Source organism: Nuphar pumila, chromosome 2 (genome assembly GCF_984573655.1).
Source record: "Nuphar pumila chromosome 2, dmNupPumi1.hap1.1, whole genome shotgun sequence".
NCBI lineage: Eukaryota > Viridiplantae > Streptophyta > Magnoliopsida > Nymphaeales > Nymphaeaceae > Nuphar > Nuphar pumila.
The window spans coordinates 146,769,969-146,790,052 of NC_143250.1; the positions used below are offsets into that span (position 1 = coordinate 146,769,969).

General features: G+C 37.2%; 1 protein-coding gene across 1 annotated transcript; it reads right to left on the reverse strand.

The window, feature by feature from the left end:
• Positions 1-1,996: 1,996 nt before the first annotated feature.
• Positions 1,997-10,010, reverse strand: LOC149847542 (uncharacterized). The gene is made up of 3 exons (XM_089994202.1): positions 9,714-10,010; positions 2,421-2,464; positions 1,997-2,138 (listed from the first exon to the last, which is right to left on the reverse strand). Exons 1-3 carry the CDS (start codon positions 10,008-10,010, stop codon positions 1,997-1,999), a joined length of 483 nt encoding a protein of 160 aa, XP_089850328.1.
• Between the last annotated feature and the right edge of the window lie 10,074 nt (positions 10,011-20,084).

Below are 20,084 nucleotides of genomic sequence, written 5' to 3' on the forward strand. Positions count from 1 at the left end.
GAACTTAACCTTTTTTCAGGCTCCAATTTACATTTGAAAAATGATTCCTTGAAAAAACATTTAGAAATTACTTTGCAATTTACATTTGAAAAATGATTCCTTGAAAAAACATTTAGAAATTACTTTGCAATAAACCTAATTATGAATCCGATTTTATTGGGTCTAGGGTTTAGATCACATTGAGTCTTCAATTTGATGCCCATAGTTCCTATAGCTTGATTTTTAAGAAAAAACCTTATATATAGGTGACCATTTTTTGACCTCTTGTTATAAAATTTAACCCACAGTTGTTTGCCATTTCTTTTTGTAATTCACTTTTTCATATGCCTTTTTTTTTCATCTGTTTTTTTTTATAACGGGAAGCCTTTTTAATCATGCATTCTCCGTGGTCAAGGGGTAAGCCCGTGGAGTTTTAAGCTCCCAAGACAGCGGCTGTAATTACGGCAGGCTGAGCCAGCACAGCTAGATCCGATCTTGGCGGTGGTTTATCGGTGTAAATATAAAAAAAAATCTTGCATAGGGGTGGGCAACCGACCCGACGGTCCGATTGGCCAAGCCGACCTAGCCCGCCGTGGACCAGCTTTGGGTCATGATTTTAGGCCCGAGCCTGTTAGGTATCGGGTTGAAACGCAGCCCATTATATACGTGGACCAGGCTTGGGCCGGCCTGATGGGCCTGAGTTATTTATTAATTTTTTAATAACATAATTTTTTTAAAAATTAACTATTACATAGTAACTTGAATAACTAATAATATTTACCTAATTAGTTGCATGAAAACTTGTTATATGTTAAATATTACTGTTTACCTAATTAGTGGAACTAATTAAGAATTAGTTGCATAGAAACTTGCTATTCTCTCATTAACCCATAATTTCAGTCAAGCATTTATGCATATTAGGATTGGGTCAGGCGGGGCCGAACCCAGCCAGCTTTACATTGGCCCATTGGGCCGGGTCATGGGCTTCTCTTCAAATCCGAGCCTGTTAAGAACCGGGTCGGTCAACAGCCCATTCCATTAGCAGGCCGGGCCGGGCTGGGCCGGCCCAATGCCCACCCCTAGTATTTAACAACTTTTTGGTCATTCCACGTATTGCATGGGTGCTTTAGGAATTAGCAATGCAAGATGGGGACACCAAGGGAAAATATGATTAGAGATTTGCACTTTGCAAGCGGTTGTGGAGGCTTAATTTTCAAACTCAACAGCTTGAGTTGATGACAGTGTCGTGACCAACCGTAGGGGCTTGGTTTTCAAACTTATTAGAGGTTGGTCATGGAATAATTTCCTTGTGTATGCAAGGAGCGTTCTTGGTGAGGTTTCATGGTTTGTAGATAAATGCATGTCAAATTCTCATGGTAAAACCATGAGAAATTCAAATTCTCACCAATATTTGTCACTAGTTTCAGATCTTGGTCTGAGTCCAGTTCCAAGTGTAGAACATATGCGTGTATTCTTCCACATACAGAACAAAGTATGGATCCAAGTTTGGTCCACATTAGTAATCTTTCATGCTGTGCCAATTCCTTAGAATTGCCGGCACTCTTATTGCCCACAAGATTCTTGTATCACTACTCAAGTCAGCGGAAACCTATTACACTGTCGTATCATCCAACCTTTTTGATAAGTGGGTGCATCCAAATGCAATAGCAAAGGTAACATGCTAATTTAGCTAGTTCAATTTTCTCATTATACATTCAACAAGCGGCTCAGTTCGATGACTTGTAAGGCAGGCACTTTGAGAAGTTATCACTTTGATCAGGTTGTAACTTCTCGCCATTGCAGACATCTTTTTCTCCAATTAAGACTTATGATCAGTTTGCTATGTCAAATCAGTGTAAAATCCCTAAGCACTAGTATGAAAATTGGTTTGTCCTTGCTTCTGTACATGATTCATCTCTCTCTCTCTCTCTCTCTCTCTCTCTATCTATCTATATATATATATATATATATATATATATATATATATATATATATCACATGCAAGCGTGTTTGCTAACTAAACAACATTAAGTCCATGGTCATGAGAAGGCCAAGAAACACCTTCTCTTGGACATGGAAGAGGAGCTGGCTGGGCTATGAAAGTAGGAACTTGCTGTCCTGGCATTAACACAAAAATTTGCCTGGTGCATTGTTGGCATCTGCATTTCACACAACTAAACTTGCATAAATGAAAGTGGCCTCGGAGGATAGTACACAATGTGGTACTAATTAGCACAGAAAATAACGGATATATCCGGGAAGCAAACAATCAGATAATTCAATCAAAGAGTATTTTAAATCCAAGAAAGAATTTTAATGCTCTATAGAGTATAGACTAATTTAAGACTCTTCATAACTGTTAAGACTATCTGAAAATTTAGACAAGATAAACTAAGATGATAAGAGAATTACAATGGCTTCTGTCATTCTTTCTTAATTACAGCACATCAAACATCTGTTCTATGGCTCTACGGATTTTGCTTCTCTGTAAGTGAGCATAGATGATCAATACGTGATGTGCCCAACATGTGCTTCTATGAGTTCACAGAAGGAATAAGCTCTTGAAGCACAGAATCACATAATGCGTCCTAATCGTACCGACAAAACCTGACAAACTAATCTCTGGCATCCTCAAAGGTTCAGCCTAACAGCACACACTAGAACAAACAGATATCTGCCTACAAACAGTACAAACCAAGATTACAGCATAGTGGAATTAGATGACTTTCCTTTACACATCCTACAGCCAGCACATCGATCTAATCTTTACATTAGAGATGAAACTGTACAAAAAGAACCCAAATTAAAAGATAAGGAAAGAACACTAAAATAAAGGAATGGATTTCAGTGACAGCATATTTAGGCAATGATTATATCAACCTATTGTCTATTGGAGATTTATGAATGTGATATTTATTGCTATTTTTTGGGGTATTTGTTGCTATTGACTATAAAGTGAATGAAAATATTCTTGTACTGACAATAAATTATTAGTTTCCAAAGCAGACAAGAGTCGCCTACCTATCAGAGGTGATCACATGTTAACTAGAACAACCGCAATTGCAAGAATCTCCTGCTCAATCTAGGAGTGTCTGGCTCCTATTCAGCTAATCAACAAGCATATTATGAGCTTGAGCATGCCATCCTAACAATGACACCAAATAAAAGGCTGTGCAAGGATCACACAATATATAAAATACACAAGTATGCAATCAAGATAGAATCCATTATTTACAGTCAGACCACTCTAAGTTGACTCTTTCTTTGATGTGATTAGAAAACCATATTTCAGTTACGATATATGAGTATGCTAGGATCAGACAACCACATTTTAGCTATACATGTTTGGTTCTCAATCGCTAATTAAATTGTATTAAGATATAACCCAGTCTTTGTAAAAGTGTCTTCAAAAAGACACTACAATCAAGACACAAAGTTCTTGATGAAAAAAGTGTGCACAAATGCACAATAAGAACACTTAGAACACTTGTGCACAATGGCACAACCCACAATATCTCACAAATGCACTAAGGCATAAAACAGAATAAAAAAACTTTATTAGATAATGCTTGGGCTTTGTCTCAAAGCCATAAAAATATACAAGGGGAGAGCCCCTTTAAATAGAGAAGTTCTGAAGTGGAGACCTTGGAGGGGCTCAACTTCTAGTCGTTGGAGGGGCCCAATGACTAGAAGGTGGGCCCCCCAAGGTACATGATATCCTAATATTAAAAAGAAAAAAAGATAAAAATAAAATAAGAAAAAGGAAAATAATTACAACATATTCAATAATATGAATATGCATAAAATGACTAAAATACCTCTACGACTATTACAAGGAATATATATATATATATATATGTAGAATTACAATGATTTGGTATTACAATTTAACACCCCCCCTCAAACTTAGGGCATAATGACCGAAAGTTTGCCAAGAAGGAAGTTGAACCGCGGAGAACACAGTGCTTTGGTGAAGAAATTCGTCAACTGATATTCTGAAGTTACATACGGAAGATTTATGACTCCTTTCAGATATGTTTCTCGAACATAGTGACAGTTCATCTCAATGTATTTAGTCCGCTCATGAAATGTATGATTTTTGGCAATATAAATTATACTCTTGTTATCATAGCATAGCTTGGTGGGCCCTTCTACATTGATCCCCATGTCTTCTAATAGCTGATGAATCCATACAATTTTCATGGTAGTAGTTGTCATGGCTCGATATTCAACTTCGGTAGAGGATAAAGACACTTTTTGTTGCTTCTTACATCTCCATGAGATCAACGAGTCTCCTAAAAACACATAAAAACCAGTGGTGGAGTGACGGTTATTTGGGTCACCTCCCCAGTCAAAGTCAGTATAAGCAATCAATTTCAATTCAGAGGAAGATGATAACAATACTCACTTATTTAATGTACCCTTTATGTATCTGATAATCCGCAAAATGACACTCATGTGAACAGATGTTAGTGCATGTTGAAACTGGTTTGCAGTATGAACTGCATGAGAAATATCTGGTCTAGTAATACTTAGATACATCAATGATCACACAAGCTGTCTCTAGGGATAGGGAGTGAGATCTGTGAGGGAAATGTCATCATCAATTTTCATTTTGGCTCCTACTATAGTAGGAGTTTCACAAACTTTATCATCTGTAATACCTGACCTGTCAAGAATCTCAGAGGCAAACTTAGTTTGAGATAAAAAAATACCCTCTATGAGAGTATGTCACTTCAATACCCAAAAAATAGGTTAGAAATCCCAAGTCAAACATTTCAAATTTATCCTTTAAAATTAATTTTATGCTTGTAACTCTTTTAGTATCACTTTCAGTTATTAGCATATCATCCACATATAAAAGCAGTATTAATATCTCTGCATTGGTTTTTCTAACAAACAAAGCAGTGTCAGTGAAACAGGATGAGAATCCATTTTCTAACATTACAGAATTAAATCTATCATACCAAGCCTTGGGGGCTTATTTTAGACCATAAAGTGCTTTTCAAAGACGAAACACCTTTCTCCTTTGGGACTCTTCGTTCCTTGCAGAGCATCCATATATACTTCTTCATTTAGATTACCATTTAAAAAGGTGTTTTTCACATTCATTTGATAGATGTTCTATTTGTTAATTGAAGCAACAGTGATGATGCATCTGACAATGACCATTCGGGCCACAGGGGCAAATGTTTCTTCATAGTCAATCCTGTATTCTTGACTATATCCCTTAGCAACTAGCCGAGCTTTATATCTCTCAAGAGATCCGTCGCTTTTAGTTTTTACCTTAAATACCCATCTACACTATTGTTTTCTTACCTTTGGGAAGATCTTGAAATTCTCAAGTTTTTGCTTTGTTGAGGGCTTTAAGTTCACAATCCATCGCTTTTAACCATTCATCATTCTTTTTGGCTTCTTCGAAGTTTCTGGGTTCTACATAAGAGTGAATGGAACTGAAACAAGCACTATGTTTAGGTGTAAAAGAATTGTATCATATGAGATAAACCTAGAAGGTACCTTTCTATTTCTCTCAGTTCTTCATAGGTTTTCTTCATTTATTGAAGTGGAGCCACTAGGTTCATTGTATTTTTCAATTGCACTTCTAAAACTACTTCTATCTCTATGAGTATATGTTATAGGATCTCTCGATGCTCCTTCGTCACTAGGTTGGTAGGTAGCTGGATGAAAGGAAATATTTTCCTCATCTTCATTATCACTAGCCTCATTATGAGTGAGTTCATCATCACTATCATCATTTTTAGCTAACAGCTCAAATAAAAAGGAATAATCCATATTTTCTTTATAAGGATCACTTCTTTAAAAACCATTAACATTTTCCAAAAAGCTCACATTTCTAGAAACATATAACTTGTCATTCTTAACATCATAATATTGAAACCCTTTTTAGGTTTTGGAGTATCCAAGGAAAGCACATGTAATGGCTTTTGGTGAGAGCGTGTCGTTCTTGTCAGTAAGAACAAAGCATTTACAACAGAAAATTCTCAACCGACTATAGTCAGGTTCTTTGGTATACAACATTTCGAAAGACGAGATTTTGTTCAAATTTTTAGATGGTAGTCGATTTATAAGGTAGATAGATGTTAAAGCAGCTTTGGCCCAAAAACCTTTCGGGATGTTTTGAGAAATGAGAAAGGTTTGAGTTGTCTCTATAATATGTCTATGCTTTCTTTCGGCTAATCCATTTTTTTGAGGAGTTTTCGGACAAGATCTTTGGTGAAAAATACCATGACTTTCAAGATAATTTTTTAATTCACTTGAAAGATATTCTCCCCTAGAGTCAGTTCTAAAGATTTTTAAGTTTCCATTAAATTGAATTTTAATCATCATATGATAGGTTTTGAAAGTCGAAAAAACTTTATATTTGTGCTTAAGAAAAAATATCCAACAATATCTTGTATAGTCGTCAACAAAGATTACATAATACGCAAAACCCCCTTTTGATAAAACTGGTGTCGGTCCCCATACATCCGAATGGACAATTTCAAAAGGTCTTGTTGTAAACATAGATCTTTAACAAAAAGGTAATTTTTTTATTTTTCCAAGAATACAATTGTTACAAGTGAAATCATTTTTACATAAGTGTTTAACAAAAGGTAAATAGAAAATTTTTACAACATTTGGATGTCCAAGTCTCGTGTCATACATTAATATCTTTTTGTTGGACAACATTTCAAAAATGGTTCTTTAGAATTTGAAGGAAATCGACATAGTATAGATCTCCCTTCCTAGAGCCTTCCCCAATCAACCTCCCGGACCGACAATCATGTATCCAACATTTATTAGATGAAAAATTTATTTCACACCCATGATCTGAGAGTTGAGAAACCGGAAGCAAGTTTAAGTTTAGTTTTTGTATAAATCTAATTTTTGGGATAAAGAACCCTTGTTTTTCAAAATTTCTAATTCCTTTTACTTCAAGAGAAGTTTCATCCGTTGTTGAAACAAAGGATGGAAAGAGATTGTTTGAGTATTCAGAAAAGGTACTAATACTTGGGGACATATGAAATGAAGCACCCGAATCTAAGAGCCAAGAGGTCTTACCGGGAGGTGAAGATGTTGACATGGCGGCTCCGAAAATTGCCCCCTTGAGAAGAGGTTAAAGTGCATCCACAATTTGTTGTAACGAGAGAGCTCCATTTGAAGGTGACGAGCACTCTTCCTTTTGAGGTTGAGATGTGGTAGCATAGCTAGCAACTTCTTCTATTTTGGACAAATCGGTTTGATGTGCCCTAGTTCCTTACAAAAGTGGCACACAAGCTTGCTATAATCTCTCTTTCCGCCTTGACTACTTGCTCCATGGCTTTGATTCTTGAAGTGAAAAGGTTTGTAGGTTCTCAAGTTGTTTCCCGGTCTTGAGACGACATTAATGCCTTCACTTTTTTCCCGGTCTTGGGTTATTTTTGCTTATACCCATACGAGTCTCTTCCCCACTTAGTTTTGTAATTACATCTTCAAGAGAGGGGGAAGTGAAAGAGGATAGAAGGGAGGATCAAATTTGTTCAAATTCAGGTCTAAGCCCATTCAAAAAGTTAAAAAAGCAATCATCCTCTAATTGTTTATGTCTAAGTTCAATAGCCTCTCCACTCCATTTGGGCTCAAGCATAGCAAGTTTATCCCAAATAGAAGATAATTCCGCGAAATACTCTCTAATAGTCATTTCGTTTTGTTAAAGGGTCGAGGCCCTCTTTTGAAGATAATACTTGTGGGACAAATCCCTTGAAGTGTACATCTTTTCAAGGTATTCTCACGCTTGAGAGGCTTTCTTGAACTTGATGATGTTGGCATTAATCCTTATCTCAACGGATGAGAAGATCCATGATAGGATTTTGAAATTCCTCATCTCCCATTCTTCATGTTTTTTACTATAGTCTTCAAGAGCCTTGGCTCTTTTTTCTCCTTCAAGGATCTTTAATTCTCCTTTTTCCATCAATGTGATTTTAGGCTCCGATTCTGAAATCGAGCGTTGGACATAGCCCCAAAGCCCTTTTTCTTTAATATGGACCTCCATGTTTCCTGCCCAAATATGATAATTTGAGTCATTGAGTTTAAAACCAAGAGAGAAATGGGAGTCTTTTTCACCCATTAGAGAGGAGAAATGAAAGAAAGAGATATGTACCACAAAAGAATTTTAGATCGTTCTTAGTAAAAGAGGCTTCTAAAATATTGGACGAAGAGAAGAATCCGCGCTAATCACAAAAAATTTGAGGAAACGTTTTTCGAGGCACCCGAAAAATGTAAGAAACCACACGATCTTCTTTCTTAAACCTGACTCTGATACCATGTAAAAGTGTCGTCAAAAAGACACTACAATCAAGATACAAAGTTCTTGATGAAAAATGTGTGCACAAATGCATAATAAGAACACTTGTGCACAAAGGCACAACCCACGATATCTCACAAATGCACTAAGGCTTAAAAAGAAATAAAAAAACTTTATTAGATAATGCTTGGGCTTTGTCTCAAAGCCATAAAAATATACAAGGGGAGAGCCCCTTTAAATAGAGAAGTGGAGACCTTGGAGGGGCTCGACTTCTACTCATTGGAGCCCCTCCAACGGTCACAAATGTGACCGTTGGAGGGGCCCAACAACTAGAAGGTGGGCCCCTCAAGGTACATGATATCCTAATATTAAAAAGAAAAAAAAATAATTACAACATATTCAATAATATGAATATGCACCAAATGACTAAAATACCCGTACGACTATTACAAGAAATAAATAAATATATATATATATATATATATATTATATATACGTAGGTAGATACATATATATATATGAAATATATATGTGCATGCATCTTCTTATATATATAAAATATATATAGGATTACAATGATTTGGTATTACAATTTAACAGTCTTTACATACAAATCTTCATCTAGCAATTCTACAAGGGAGCACTTGGGGAGGGAATTTGGACCCCTGACCATTCAGGCATCAGAAAGCTTTACCATGTGAACCAAGCCAAGTAAATGTGCCCCATGCAAGAAACTGGCATGAGCACAAAGATATTTCTCTTAATAGTTTATTTAATTACCTATGCACGAGCACTCAAGTGCCTAACCAGCAGATGGGGAAATACAGTCAAATGATAGTTATATAGAGCATGATCTCTCAACAACTGAACGCATATTAACTTATCAAGGCATGCATCATCATCAACTGTAACTAGATATGGGCTGTTATACAGCCCCACAAAAATCATTTACTGCAGAATGGAGAACAACATAGAACGTGCTCAAATCAAATTATAGCCTCTAGGACAGCAGACTGTGAATTTTTTTTTTGAAGTAGATTTTAGTGCTCTAACTAATCTTCAGCAAACTTAACATCAAACTTAATACGCAATTTCTAAAAAATCAGAACATCAAACCTACAGAAGAGGGAGCAAAAAGAATCTCCAGCCCACAAACAGGCCTGCTTAATGAGAAGGAAAAAAATTAAAAAATCAAAGCCTGAAATAAGAAGCCCAATTTTTTCCTTTTGTTTAGAAGAATCTTATGTACTTGTTAGTTCATTTTTCAGATAAAGAGGTTTACAAACACATCCCACAAAAAATACCAAGATACAACGTCTTTGTGCAAACATGCTCATAAAAGTTGGCTGGTGTAACCAACATAACCATCTATGTAGACAATGCTTGGTATGGAGAATTATTCAATCTAGATACAAAGAAAATGAATTGAATGAAGAGGGGGCTAAGGGCTTACTGTGCATGGATGACCAAGTTTCTCCAGCAAATGCATTTGAGTCCTTGAGGGGGTAGAATCTAATGATCTATCAGCAGCATTTCTAGCAAACATTGTTCTTCGTTGGAGCAAATGTTCAAAGATTGCCATGATAAGAAACATGGATATTAATATGGCTGTTGCAACAAATCCAAAAGAAAGAGAATTTAGAGAGCTGCAAAAGTTCTTCCATGGAGCCTCTTGATTGGCACTTTCTGATACACCTGCACCTGGTGCGTTACTCCATGGCTTTGGACTTTCAGATCTGAATCCATTCATGCTGCTCACAACAAAACTGGTTTTCTTGTGAACAAGTTGAATTTTGGAACAAGCAAAGAACACTGCCTTAAAAGCTTGCTGCAGAACACATGTATGGAAAGGCACCCAAGCCGTAGTGTTATATGTTTGGATCTCCGGGTTGGAGGCTCACATGAATCTGCAGAGCCTTCATAAATATGGAACCATAGGTTTCATGTCAGCAAAATTTTGCATGGATTCATTGAGAAATCAACTCCTGAAAGTTAGAATCCAAAGCATCCATCCATTTTCTCTACACCTCCAAATCACCCTTCTCCCTATACTTCTGCATCAAGCCAAAAATATATTCTTTCCTTCACCTGAGATATTACATGAACCAGCCACTTACATACTAGAAGATATGAACACGTATTCAACACTTTGATGAAGAGTAGCTGGGCTTCAGGCAAACAGGAAAATTCAGTATAATAGACAGAATTAAGAACACATGCACAGGTCTAGTAATTTCAAAAAGTGCCTAAGTGCCCAACGCATATATAAATTAGTTCATAGAGCCATCAGTTTCATCTGGCATTCAGTTTTCTTCGATGCATGGTGATTACACAATGGGGCAGTCTAGCTTCTGTTTGAAAACTGTGATCAAAGTCTGCTGTATGTCCAGAGGTAAGAAATTGTTACAATACCTTGTGCACATTTAAAAAAATATACCGGCCTATTTTTTTGCACCAGTTTCCTAATTGAGTTTGAATTTAAGCGAAAAAATCTTCAAATCATCTTCTGATGATAGCCAATCAACTTCTGATGATAGCCAATCAAATGTTGTCCAAAAACCCAAAGAGAAGAACTTTCAACACAATGGTGTCCATACAATAAATGAAATGAATCACTAACAATTCACTGTGACTGACAGTTAAATACTCATAAGCTCAAGTTCTATTAAAAATTTTAAAGGCCACAAATTAAATGAACACCACAAAATGAATAATGCAGGATAAATCAAAGGCTGATGAAGAACATTGTCCAATATATGCACAGGAAAAAGAAAAATAAGGTCATCATGAAAATAACGTTAAATGGACAACTGATTTGTAATCCCTGTTTCCAAACATCAGTTTCTTTCAGAATTGTATATGAATTGGTCAGAAATGCAGAAAATTTTGAACAGTTAAACATCACCTGTATGACAATCTACTAGCAAACAATATTGAGACCACGACCAGTGTCAAAAAGTTAAATGGGTGCAACTCAAGACAGCAAAATCAGTAATAGTATATATATATCAGCAATGAACTGCCAAGACATTATTAGGAACAACTAAAGAATAAACAAATGTAACATGGCAACTATAGACATGTTTTTGCTTGCATTAACGACTATGTTTCACTAGCTAACAATCAGAAAAATTTAAACACCAAAGAACCTCGCACTAGAACATATGAAGCCACACAAATGAGTGCTTGAGGTCATTATGAACAGAATGGACAGAAGTCTATCAATCAATAGGCAAGCAAACAACTAATAATGAAAGGATAAAAGGAAAAAGTGAAGCTGTAAGAAATCAAATTGTCAAAATTTCTTCCCACAAATCATATTTTTTTCCTCATAAACTGGTATGACAAATAATTTACATACTCCTGAAAATTTATTCCCAAGTTCTGTCCAGAACTTTCAACTGAGCAAGTTAAGTCACTACAAGGATGTTGCTTGCCAAATCATGCACAATGTGAATATATGAAAGAAAAGCATCAGTTCTACATCCTTAAGGACCGATTGGCCAATTTGAAAGCTCATGCCTTGATGGCGTTCCACAACTTCTCACAAGAGCACGGCCATTATGATATTATACAAGTAAAGGCCTGGGACTTTCCTCATTGCTCATTTCTTACAAAGAAAAGAGCTACTAAAAGGGAATAGAAAACATAAAGGCTGCAAATGTCAGCACAAAATATGGCCTCCAAAGGTGAAGTGAATGTGGCAAAATCTCCCAAGTAACAAGTCAAAGAATCAACTTACATGGAATAAAAGGAAAAGAGAAAAGAAAAAACAGAACTAAATGTCTTACTATCTAGAATGCAGGCACCATCAGTACCATGGTTTGAAAGTTGTTTCCTCAACAGCAACGAACAGCAGAGCAAGAGATAAGGAAAATACAGGCTGTATGATGATCACTCTCATAGATTCCTCAACTTCTCATCTTCATTACTATAACAACCTGCCAAAAGGAGCCACCAACTTTTATCCGATGCTAAGGGGAAGAACAGTAACCAATCATCACAAGTATATTCAACAAAACCATTTTGTGTTCTTAGAAAAAACCAAAATTCTAAAACTTCATTCTGTGCCTTTCAACATATTTTCAGTGCAGCAGCATGAAAATACATTACGAATAAGTAAAAGAATGTTGCTGAGTGAATCGGCTAACTTTAGATATACCCTAGCATCATTTTTTTCCAACAGAAAATACCATACCAGATCACATCTCATATTTTGACAGTAACAAAAGACATCCATAATTGCAATATATGAAACAAACTAAAGAACTCCAGCTTTATATAAAAAAAAATTGTTAAAAACTAATAATGTTTCAAATACACCAAATGAGAGTGATGTGTATTTTCCAGACTGTCCCAGACCCTTTTATAAAACATGCAAGAATGTATTTTTCGTTTAATATAAACCCATAGATGTGATCTCTATATTTTATTTAGTAGAAAATAATTATTAGTTTTAGCATTTTTGATGTTTAGATATGTTTTTAGCTCAATGAAAAAATCAACAATATATATTGCATCAAAAACTTGATTAACTAAAAATCAAGAATTTTTGTTAAACTGATTCAATCCAAAACATGGGTTTTAGTAAATAAGCAACCATAAACACATTTACAAGTTTGGATTAAGCAAAAAAATTGTGTAAATATGTTTTTTAAAGAGGACTAAGATAATCTGAGAAATAAATGGTCTGAAAAACACACATTAATCTACTTAGGAAGTTGGTGGTATGCAGCAAGATAACATCATCACAGGCACTTATAAAGAATCAATATTGCTGAATTGTTTGAAAAGACAGAGGAGCTCCATTGAGAAAACTCAGTCAACAACACGATAACTCTGCCGGAGAACAAAAGAAACCGTACCTTGACACGATCCGCAGCAGCTTAGTTCCATCTACGGCCAACCATCTTATTCATCTAATAGTTTCTGGGATGTCGTGATACAACCTAAAAGAATTACTGTTTTTAAAGTGCATCCAAACTGTTTTATTCTTGATAGACATCATTTCAATCATCTTTATGAACTAGGATGAATTGCCATGATGGGTATCTTAGTAATTGCTTCCCTCATTTAATAAAACAAAGATAAAAGCAATGCCGCACTTTCCATTGTCTAACAAGCAAAGACATATTCTTGATATATATATATATATATATATATATATATATATATATATATATATATATATATATATATATATATTACAAAATGGCCTATGGCCAATAAGCTTTTTAGGTATCACTATGAATCAGCATTGATATAGCAGAAGGGTGATCAATTAGTGATCTTCTCGCAGAAAAGTCATGTTTTTGCTTCCCCAATAAACTTCTACATCATGAGGCAGAACGGACAAGAAAACGAAGAAAAGAATAAAAGAGGCAAAGATGAGGGAGAGTATCTGTCCTTCCGACCAGTGTTGTGAGAGGCGTACGCCTCAGTACCTGAAGCGTACGCCTCAGAGGCGAGGCGCACGCTCAAGGTACTGATGCGTTGCTGTGATGCGCCCCTCATCAACCTCCGACCAGTTGTGACCACCGACCACCGGAGTTGCTGTGCTGCAGCTGCTGCTCAGTCTTCTCCGACCACCAGACGACCAGCATATCCCTCGCTTCCGTACCAGCTGGGCGGGTGCTCCTTCTCTTACTGCCTCCCCTCCCACCGCTTCACTTCCATTCCAGTTGTGAGAGGCGTACCTCTCAGAGGCCTCAGTCGCTTCGCCTCATCGCATTTAACAACCTTGGCTAAGACAACTGATATGGCAGTAATTTCCGGCCTAACAAACTCATTTATACGTGAAGAAAAAAATAACCCACATCATGATAGTCATGAAAAGAGAGAGAGAGAGAGGATGGGGAGTGTCATGCATTCTTTACAGGGGCAAAACAGGAATATCCTAGAGGTCCTCTCCTCTGCAGGTGACTGTTTTCATTCGGGGGTGAAATAATGACTCTCTCCAACCGAAACTGAAAGCAAAGGAATTTTCTTTCTTTTCATCAATCACTTCCTTTTCCAGTCCGGATCGGATGCAATGTGATTGCAAAAAAAAATGAGCATTAAGCACTCGATCGCCCTCCATCAAGTCTCAGGCCCCACACCTGAGGTCTGTCCCTAGGATGGAGGGGGTGCTAATGCACAAATCTTTATCAAGGTTGTTAAATGCGATGAGGCGAAGCGACCTCTCACGACTGGAATGGAAGTGAAGCGGTGGGAGGGGAGGCAGTAAGATAAGGAGCACCCGCTCAGCTGGTATGGAAGCGAGGGATATGCCGGTCGTCTGGTGGTCGGAGAAGACTGAGCAGCAGCTGCAGCACAGCAACTCCGGTGGTCGGTGGTCACAACTGGTCGGAGGTTGATGAGGGGCGCATCACAGCAACGCCTCAGTACCTTGAGCGTGCGCCTCGCCTCTGAGGCGTACGCCTCTCACAACACTGATTCTTTATAACCTGATCTTTATTCTGCTTCCTTAGCTCCTGCAAAAGAGAGCAGATCAGGTGATCTGTCAAATCACTTTAAAAAAATGATTTAACATCTTCACGCGTCCATTGTTTCATCCCACATGCCACATGTTTTATGTACATTGTGGACGGTCAGATCACTTGATCTGCACTCGTTGCAAAGGCAGGCACAAGCTTGTTGATGTGACTATCCACCGGGCCCGTACTAATTCATGAAAGCACCCTCTTGGTAGGCTTTCTTTAAGGAAAGAGTTCTCAAAGGATAACCTCTATGAGTAGGGCTGGTAAACTAGCCAGAATGAACAAGGCACATGTTCGGGCTCGGCTCGCTTACCAGTGGATTGAGCTCATGGCTCGGCTGGTGTTCAGCCGAGTTGTAGAGTCAAGCTCAAGCTCGGTTCGTTCTTGAATGAGTTGAGCTGAACATGAGCTTGCTCATGTAAAAACATTTCATATTATTTATACATAATATATATATTTTTATATATTATACTTGAAGATGTATATAACTTTTTATAAATTACACTTAATAGTTTATATTTTATGTATATATTTTTCATTCATCCTTTTTTTTATATATATTTTATGCATTCTTCCTTTTATATATTATAAAAATAATTATTTTTTATAAAAATATATGTATTTTATTTATACCAGCACTATCAAGTTGAGCCGAGATGAACACCTTGTGTTTGGGCTGACTCGTTTAAGCTAAACGAGCTGCTCATGGCTTGGCTCACCAACTATACGAACGGATCACTAACGAGTTTGTGTGATGAGCTGAACCGAGCCGAGTCACGAGCAGATCTGTTAGTTTACTAGCCTTACCTGTGACATCCTTCTTTTTCTAAGGGTGCAAACGGGTCAAACTTGTGCCGGATCTTGTTAGATTCGAATCCAAAATGTAATTAGTAGATCCCAATCAGATGCAAGGAAGTAAGGTTGAATCCAAATCTGAAATGCATGTCCATAAAAAAACTTGAACAAAAACAAGTTATTTACGTGTAAAAAATGCAATCGGGACTGATTTTGAATCAGATCAATTCTAGATTCAACTTAAAATACTGATCCGAATGTAGATGAAGATCTTACTTAAAGGATCCATATCCCAAAAAACATGTCAGAATTGGATGGGATATGCAACCGTTTGAAGCCCTCAATTTTTTCTCTTATTTTTAAGGAGGAACCCCTGTGACCTCTATGCATGACTAAGCATTTTCTTGAAGGGGGCGTTTGTTATAGTAGAGGATGTAGAAATGCCGTTTCGTGTGAAAGCCTCGGCATGGGAAAACACTTCCCAAGAGGAGGGATGTGATGCGATTTTCGTATCAATAAGATGGTTTTTGTGACACACCTACAAGGTAGGGGTGCAAACGGGTCGGATTCAGTCCAGATCTTGCTACATCCAAATCACAATAAAAAATGTAAACAATAAACCTGAATATGATCCAATATGGTAAGTTTGAATTCAAAATTGAAATACTTGTGGTAATACTGGATCCGGAAAAAATAAGACACAAGCAAGCTATTTACATTAAAAAAATGCAATCTGGTAGGATTTTGATTCGGATCAATTCCTAATCCAACATAAAAAGTGATACAAATCCAGAAATAATCCAATTGAATTCAAAATTGAAATACATGTGGTAATACTGGATCTGGAAAAAATAAGACACAAACAAGCTATTTACAGCAAAAGAAATGACATTTCGTGTGAAAGCCTCAGCATGGGAAAACACTTCCCAAGAGGAGGGGCGTGATGCGGCTTTCATATCAATAAGATGGTTTTTGTGACACGTTACCTACAAGGTAGGGGTGCAAACGGGTCGGATTCAGTCCAGATCTTGCTACATCCAAATCACAATAAAAAATCTAAGCAATAAACCTGAATAAGATCCAGATTCAAATAAGATCCAATATGGTAAGTTTGAATTCAAAATTGAAATACATGTGGTAATTAATACTGGATCCTGAAAAAATAAGACACAAACAAGCTATTTACAATAAAAAATTTGCAATCTGGTAGGATTTTGATTCGGATCAATTCCTAATCCAACATAAAAAGTAATACAAATCCAGAAATAATCCAATTGAACAGATCCTAATCCAATCCCAATTCACATTTGGAATTTACTGAAAGGATCCAAAGCCAAAAATAATGTCAAATTTGGTTAGGATATCCAACCATATTCAATCTGCTTGCAGTCCTACAACAAGGCGACTATTTCACCACCCTTAGGAAACAGGGAGCCCCTGTTTCCCATGTTTTGTGGTGAAACAAACATTCCCTCATTTATAGTCACTTGCAAAAGGAAAATATAAAAAATAATATGTTTAGACGACTCTTTATTAGGGGTGTAACTGGGTCGGGTATACCCGACAGGATGTCTGAACCGATTATATCAAATTTTAGTGGACCCATGGGTTTGAGTGAGGTCCAAAATATAAACCCATAATGAAAACAGGTTGGGTCTTGGGTTTTGCAATTGAAGACTTGAACCCAATTGGACATGACCCGCTTTTTATACCCAACCCAAATGGTTTCCCATATTGTAGAACCGACCCGAACCGATTATGTACCTGAACCCAAACTGGCTTCATAACCAAACCCAATCCGATTATGTACCCAAAGCCGTTTTATGATTGGTAGTAAGAAGAAATAACTAGAACAGATGATAGATATTATGCTATATAATCTAATAAATATTTTAGTAATCAAAGCTTTAATTTATTTTTTTGCATATAATTCTTATTTTCCTTCTATCGTGAAAATTGTTTGGTTAAAGTGAATCCTAATTCTAAAGAATAATACTCAAAAGCTATTGAATTTGATACATTTTGAATAAGATATATCATTGATGTATTTTTATTTCAAGTAGAAATGATTGGTTATTATAGAAATATTCTTTTTATATTTAAATTAGCATTATTAAGAATAATTAATAATCTTCTCATTTGTTAGCATATATTTTTTTAATGAACATTCGATTTCATTAATTTAAATAATTTTTTATTGACATGTAATGAGGTCTAGAATACCAATCATATTAAGACCCAAGTTGAAACCCAAACCCGTTAACCCATATGGGTTTGCTTTTTTCAGTCATGCCCATACTCAAACCCGACCCAAATCAAAACGGGTTTATTAAAGACCCAACATAATACATACTCAAACCCAATAACTCATATGGGTCTACAATTTTTAGCTGTACCCAAACCCGAATTAAATTGGATTGGGTTTGGGTCTTACTTTTAGACCCAATTCAAAATCAGGTCCCATAAAACCTGACACCATTACACCCCTACTCTTTTATGTCAAAACAGCATAAGCACCAGATGGGTGAGCCCAGTGCCCACCCTGACCAAAACACACACTCATATCAGGTCAGGGGTGGGTAGTGCTCACCCTGATCTTTACGTGCTCTTTTTCTTTTTCTCTTTCTTTTTCTCTCTCTTTGCTCTCTCTCTCTCTCTGTTTCTTTTTCTCTCTAAACCCAAGAATCCCTTCATGAAGGGGTTTGCTAGGCTGTCGAGCTTGGATTGTTAGAGCTTGGCTAGTTAAGGCTACACCCTTGCTCTTTGAGAGCCTAAAAAATAAATATTTTTAGGCATTATTTAAATCTGAATAATATATAATATATATATTTAATTCATGTATAATATATGTATAAATATATAATATAAAAATATATATAAATATATAATATGTAAAATGACTTATAAGAGTCAAGCCAATCGAGTTGGACATGTTCATGCTCGGCTCATTTACCAAAATAAGCTAGCTAATAGCTTGGCTCACTATGCTAAATTTATGAGTCAAGCAGAGCCAAGCCAAATGACAAGTTGTTCATGTCATTTCCCAGCCTTAGAATTTATTCCCACCCTAGTTCAGATTCTAGCCTCTGCCCTTTGATAGTACAAACATTACACCTGCCAGCGTCACCCAAGTGGTGGTGCACTTTTGGAGAAGGTGCTGACTCCTTTATCTCAGATTCTACTCCTACCGGGTGTACACCTGCCTTTCACTAGTGAGCACTGTAAGGGCGTGGGTGTCATTGACCTTACCCCAAGATTACCCACTTCAGCAGGAAGCTTCATCATCACAAAGGAAAAAAAAAATTTTTTTGATAGCTCCAACATTTATGTTTTTTATAATAAATTATAAAGAAAAAACATTTACATTGTTTTTCATATATTTTTTTATCACTTTATTTATTGTATTCTTTTTATATTTTAATTAATTTAGAATTACAAACTTCTGTCAAGTGCCGGCAGATGTAGTCAGGGCTACACATTTTCCCAATGAAGACGATAGCGAATAGGGATGGCAGTGGACTGGGGGAAAGCGGGCCCGCCTCGCCCTGTTTGGACCGGGGATGAAGGGTATGAAACGGGGATGGAGGCGGGGACGAAGGTTAAAATTCATCCCCATCCGGGGATGGAGGTGGGGATGAACGTGCACTTTTCCCCGCCACGATCCCCACCCCAACCCCGCTCCGACCACTTTTCCCCGCAATATCCCGCCCCGCCTCATCCCCGTTTGAACCAGGGATGGAGGACATGAAACGTGGATGACGGCCGGGGTGGAGGATAAAATCCATCCCCGCCCGGGATGGAGGATAAAATCTTGAGGCGGGGCGGGGGTGGAGCCCCACTGCCATCCCTACTAGCGAATAACATGCTTTAAAAAAAGAGATATTTGCATCACATACAAACTAAACCCGTATTACCACTGAGGTGGTATCCCATGTGGTAAGCGGGATCATGTGCCATGCTGAAGACCCAGGTTCGAATCCTCTGCAACATGAAGCTTAAGAGATATCTATTAGGAGTCTACCTAACCTCAGCTTGTCTTTAAAAAAAAAAAAAAAACTAGACCATGTAGTTACTCACTAGGGCTTGCTCATCTCACAGTGACGACTTGTTAATGTCGCCAAGTTGATGAGACGTGACAAATTCGAAACCCATTGATGGAAACCCTTATCACAAGGGTGAAGCTGGGTGTACTCAGTGTGGAGGGGAGACCTTAAAGAGTTTTACCAACCAGTCATTGATGGGTTTTTTTTCATTGAATTAGACCGCCCCCACCCCCCCCCAAAAAAAAAGACTAGACCCATGTTCAACCATACTGGATGTCTTAATCCGGGACAGGTTAAGGCACAGCAAAATAAATGTGGTCCTGGGAACTTGTCTCCACAGGGTCCGACCCATTCATAGCAACCCTCAGAAGTCAGAACTCAAGCAGTCTGCTGGTCAAAAAAGAGAATAGATGAGGCCCCTTGATGTCTCACAGACAGTAATCCATGTGCATTTTCGTAGTTTCCTTTCACCAGGTACCAGAAATCCACCGACGGAAGCAGAGAGAA

Bases quoted from the DNA above. Each gene is read 5' to 3' on its own strand.
- LOC149847542 (XM_089994202.1), bottom strand. From the start codon at position 10,010: ATGAATGGATTCAGATCTGAAAGTCCAAAGCCATGGAGTAACGCACCA. The intron at 2,465-9,713 runs GTAAGCCCTTAG...GCTCACTTACAG, and splicing joins AACTTGGTCATCCATGCACA to AGAAGCAAAATCCGTAGAGC. The intron at 2,139-2,420 runs GTAATTAAGAAA...TGTGAAATGCAG, and splicing joins GAACAGATGTTTGATGTGCT to ATGCCAACAATGCACCAGGC.